Source organism: Colius striatus, chromosome 1 (assembly GCF_028858725.1).
Source record: "Colius striatus isolate bColStr4 chromosome 1, bColStr4.1.hap1, whole genome shotgun sequence".
In the NCBI taxonomy this organism is placed as follows: Eukaryota; Metazoa; Chordata; class Aves; order Coliiformes; family Coliidae; genus Colius; species Colius striatus.
The window spans coordinates 575,386-580,525 of record NC_084759.1 but is presented as its reverse complement, the minus strand read 5'-3'; the positions used below and the strand labels follow the sequence as shown (position 1 = coordinate 580,525).

At 57.7% G+C, this 5,140-nt stretch overlaps 1 protein-coding gene across 1 annotated transcript; it reads right to left on the bottom strand.

Annotated features, from left to right (window-relative positions):
• Positions 1 to 451: 451 nt before the first annotated feature.
• LOC104559251 (ubiquilin-1-like) lies at positions 452 to 2,143 on the bottom strand. The gene has a single exon (XM_062020310.1). The coding sequence runs from the start codon at positions 2,141 to 2,143 to the stop codon at positions 452 to 454; it is 1,692 nt and encodes a 563-aa protein (XP_061876294.1).
• Between the last annotated feature and the right edge of the window lie 2,997 nt (positions 2,144 to 5,140).

Below are 5,140 nucleotides of genomic sequence, written 5' to 3'. Positions count from 1 at the left end.
CAGGCTTCCCAAACAGCTTTTGCCCACAGTGGCAGGAATCAGGTGGCTCAGACACCGCCTCTCCTCTGCAGGAAAGCCAAGCCGCCGTGCCACTCTCTGGTTTGGAGTCCAGCTTGGGAGCCAAGCCCATTTATCATCTGGCCTTCAGTATCTCTGGATCTCAGCTCTTAACCTTTAAAGAGGCACATTTTCCCTCTCTGGTGTCTTTCCTGGCATGTTTTTTCCCTGCACACACACCAGGACCATGGACCATCCATCTGTCAAGAGGCAGCACTGCATCACAACACAGAGATCCTCACGTCTCCCGCTTTTGCCTGCAAGTGATCCTCTCAGCCGAGACACCCATCCTCATAGATGGAAGGATGCTACAGCACATAACTTCTTAACATGCACCCTGATGCTTTTAATGGGTGATGGGACTGAAATGGAATCACTAACAGACGAGTTGCTGTCAGGGGTCGCAGTCACGGCGCGTTGTTTGACGGCTGGTCAGAATCTTCACCGCTGCACCCATGTCTCCTCCTGCCTCAACCAGTGCCTCCAGGATTGCAGTTTGGTCCTGGAAGCCCATGGCCCTGAGCTGCTCCATTTGTGTCTGAAATCTGGTCTGTGGTGCCTCCTCGCCCATCTCCGCCTGAGCCTCTGTGGCTGCTTCGTCCTCGGCTGCGTCGTCCTCAGACTCGCTGCTCTGCGGCGAGTCGCTCTGCAGGTCCGAATCCTCGTCCACGTCCTCCAGGCTCAGGAGGAGATCCGGCACCTCTCTCATGAGGGTGTACAACCCCACCTGCATCTGCAGCAGTGCCTGTGTGGCTCTCAGGTTTCTCAGCAAAGGCGAAACCTCCACGTTCTCCATCTCTGGCGGCAGCTCCTGGGGCCACTGCTCTTGAGACGGGGATCTGCCGTGGCTCGCCGCGGCGGCGTCGCTCAGCAGCGCTTGTGCCGGGCTGCCGGGGCTCACCAGAGCAGTCGTCAGGCTGGACATCAGCTCTGGGTTGTCCAAGAGCTGCTCAGCCATGCTCTGAGACTCCCTGAGGATGGTCACCACTGCTTCTGCTGTAGGACTCAAACCCGAGGCAGAGCCATCGTCGGTGTCGGCCAACGCATCGTCGTCATCTGCGTCGTCGCCGTCACTGTTGGGCTGCGGAGCCCAAGGGTTGGGGAGTGGTGTCCGGTTTTCAGTGCAGGCTGGTAGCCTGGCTCCACTCTGGGGTGGATTCCTGTCCAAGGAAGCAAACGGGTTGTCGTCCAGCTGTGTCTCACTGGCATCCATTGGCTCCTCCATTTCCCTGTACATCTGCTCCAGAATCGTGAGCCCGCCGGGGATGCTCTCCAGGTTGTTCAGGGCCATGTCTCTGTTCCTGACCATCTCCTGCAGGACAGCAGGATTGCTGGAGGCCTGTAACAGCTCAATGATGGCTTGTGGGTTGTTGAGAATCTCTCGCAGCCCAGGATCTGTTTCAGCCAGCTGCTGCAACCGAGGGCTGGACGTGAGGATTTCCCTTAAAAGGTCCGAGTTGCTGAGGATGTACTGAAGGAACCTCCTGCCCAGGCTGTACGTGTGCACATCTTGTTCGTCCAGGATCTGCACCAGATCCGAGACGTCTCTAAACTGCACGTCCAGGAGATCCACCGCTGTTACCCCGAGGAGGAAGCCCGACAGGAACGAGTTGCCCCCGACAGCGTTCAGCTCCAGGTTTGAATGCATGACCGAGGACAAGAGGTTGTCCATGATCTGGGCCACGATATCCTGGCTGGCAGCCAGCTGCTGAGCCAAGGATTCTAAGAGCACGTTTTGGCATTGCTGAGCTGCCGAGCTTCCCAAGAACACGCTGGAATTGCTGTGTCCAGGAGGTCGCATCTGGGTGGCCGCTGTTCCTTCGCCTGCCTGGACATCCTGTGGTCTCCTTTGGGACTTGATGATCAGGTGGATCCTGTCACCACTGTGAATTCCACAGTGGATCAAAGTGTGTTGATCCTCCAGGACCTTCCCAGCGTGTATCAGGAAGAGCAGATCAGGCTGGGTATTGAAACGCCTGGCAACTTCTCCCTTAAACTGCCAAACGGTGCAGCTCTGAGGGACCTCGAACTGCTCCTTCTGCCTGAGAGTCTTCACCATCACTTTGATGGTGTCTGAGGGATCCATGGTCACATCAGGTTGAGCATCCTCCACTGACTTTGCTCCTGGTGGCTCTGCTCTTTGTCTGTTGAAAAGCAGAGGCCGTGACAGGCGGTGGGAAGCAAAAAGGGGGCAATGTCTGCCAGCTTCAACAGGAGGGTGGCTGCTGCCCTGCTGTGCTGACAGCAGCAGGAGGGAGCAGTGGCACAGGAGGCATCTAGAAGAGTGTGGGCAGCAGGTCAAGAATGGTTCTCCTCCCTCTTTCCTCTGCCCCAGCTGGGGAGGCCACATCTGCAGTGCTGGGGCCAGGGCTGGGCTGCCCAGCTGCAGAGAGACAGGGAACTGCTGGAGAGAGGCCAGTGCAGGGCTGCCAAGGTGCTGAGGGGCTGCAGCATGTGTGTGAGGAGGAAAGGCTGCAGCCCTGGGGCTGCTCAGCCTGGGGAACAGAAGCCTGAGCTCAGGGGCACCTCAGCAACACTCACAAGCACCTAAAGGCTCCTGCAAGGTGCTGCAAGGCTCAGGAGCAAGTGCTTTGGTGCTGAGGGGAGGGAGCCCTGGCCCAGGCTGCCCAGGGAGGGTGTGGAGGCTCCTTCTCTGAGGTTCCCAACCCCAGCTGGACACGTTCCTGTGCCCCCTGAGCCAGGGGCAGCTGCTGGAGCAGGGGCTGGGGCTGCAGCAGCTCTGCAGGGCCCTGCCAGCCCCCTCCATTGGGGGTTCTGTGATTTGTGACAAAGAACACCCCTCCCCATAGTGCAGACCCCATGTACATACCAGACAAGATGCTGTACAGCTGCTCTACTCACAATCTGAGCTTCTCCCCCTGCTCCACACCCCGCTACAGCCTCCTGCCCTCACAGTCCTGCTGTGCCCTGCTCCCTGCACCATGACATCACTGCCGATGTCACAGTGAGCAGACACAGCCTGGGGAGGGGGCACCTCCCTTGCTGCTAAGTTACAGCCTCCTGGTCCCCATGGTCCCCAGCCAGCCCAGTCCCTGGGGCATGGGTTGGACCACAGCTCAGCTAAACCCAGGCTCAGGGGACTGCAAGACCGTTTCCATCTGAGATGGCCACTGCACCCAGCCTCTGGCAGGCTGGCAGTGCCAACCCCACTGCACAGCTCACAGTTACCCACCCTCTCCACTCTGAACCTCGCTCCTGTTTCAGTAAACACCTCCCTCCTCACTGCTTTCATCTACATCTGTCAGCCTTTGGGTCCTTTCATGGTTTTGCTGCCAGCCCTGCACAGTTTCACCTAGGTCAGCCCTCTCCTCTCAGGATGCAATCTCCTGAACCACTGATCTCATCTGCCTGAGAGGGAAACACCTTCTTCAGCCCGAGCTCAGGAGCACTGCTGCCTTTTCAACCAGGAACCACCACCCCCACCAAGTGCACTGGGACCTTATCTTAGGTTTGTCCCTGAGATTGCCCCACGCTCATGTTGCCAGGTGGGAGTTACACAGGCTGTGCAATTTGCACCATCCTCCTGCTTGTTTCAACAGCACCCACATGTGTTTACAAAGCAAACACACCCCAGAGACCTCAGCAGAACAAACCTCCTCTTCACCCAGCTGAGAAGCCTGATGTTGGTTTCAAAACAAAGCCAGGAGGAGGCACATTTGTCTTGGCATCCCGGCTTTTACTTCTTGTTCGTGTGAAGCTTGGAAAACAAGGAAGTTTTTCGGGGTCCTCCAAGGCTGATGCTCGATTTCTTCACCTGCAGAACTCAAAGAGTGACTTTCATGGAGACACCACACAGTCACAGCATGGGGGGGCTGGAAAGGACCTGCAGAGCTCATCCATCCCCTGCAGGAGCAGCTCCCACCTAGGTCAGGTCACACAGGAACGTGTCCAGGGGCGTCTTGAAGCCTCCAAGGAAGGAGCCTCCACACCCTCCCTGGGCAGCCTGGGCCAGGGCTCCCTCCCATCACAGGGAAACACTTTGTCCTCGTGTTCCAATGGAACTGTTTGTGTTCCAGCCTCATCCCGTCACCCCTTGTCCTGTTGCTGGCTACTCTAGAAAAGAGGGATGTCCCAAGCTCCTGACACCCACCAGTGAGATGTTTGTCACTGTTAATGAGCTGCCCCTGAGCTCAGTCTCCTCTTCTCCAGACTGAACAGCCCCAGGTCCCGCAGCCTTTCCTCACAAGGAAGATGCTCCAGTGCTCTGATCATCTTGGTGTCCCTGCACTGGCCTCTCTGCAGCAGTTCCCTGTCCCTCTGGAGCTGGGCAGCCCAGAGCTGGACACAGGACTCCAGATGAGGCCTCAGCAGATATGGCAGAGCAGAGAGGGAGAAGAACCTCCCTGGCCCTGCTGCCCACACTCTTCTTGCTGCCCCCAGGCTGCCATTGGCTTCTTGCCCACGAGGGCACGTTGCTGCTCATGGGCAGTTCATTATCAGCCAGAAATGCAGGTGCACAGCAGAACAGCTTCGTTTGTCTCGCCTCTCAGAGCTCTCAGGTTATTTGCTGTGGATGCCAATGTCCTGCATGACAGAGGCTGGGTGCTGGTGCAGGATAAAGCCTCCTCTGGTCCCTTTGCAGAGTGCTCCATCCGCAGCTGCTCAGCACACAGAGGACGCCGTGCGGTGCCAGCTCCCAGACACCACGCCAAGAGCAGAGCACTTCCAAAGCCCCAGAGCTCTTGTTTGCAGCAGCAAAGAGCTCCTCTGCAATTATTTGTTTGGACAGAAGGCACTGGCACGCAGAGCCGTGCTGCTGCACCGGTGCCAGCCTGCTCCCATCACTGGTCCCACCATCACTTGCACCCACAACCCCTCTCCCTGCTGGGTGCAGCAGCGACAGCACAGGGCACCCATCCCTCTGTGTGGTGACCCCATTGCCCTCCTGTCATCACTGGCTCCAGGTCACTGAGAACTGACATAAACAGGGGGAGCTTCAAGACCCCCCAGACACGTTCCTGTGTGACCTGATCGAGGTGGGAGCTGCTCCTGCAGGGGGTTGCACTGGATGAGCTCTAAAGGTCCCTTCCATGCTGTGACTCTGTGATTCTAAACACAGACA

Bases quoted from the DNA above. Each gene is read 5' to 3' on its own strand.
- LOC104559251 (XM_062020310.1), bottom strand. From the start codon at position 2,143: ATGGATCCCTCAGACACCATCAAAGTGATGGTGAAGACTCTCAGGCAG.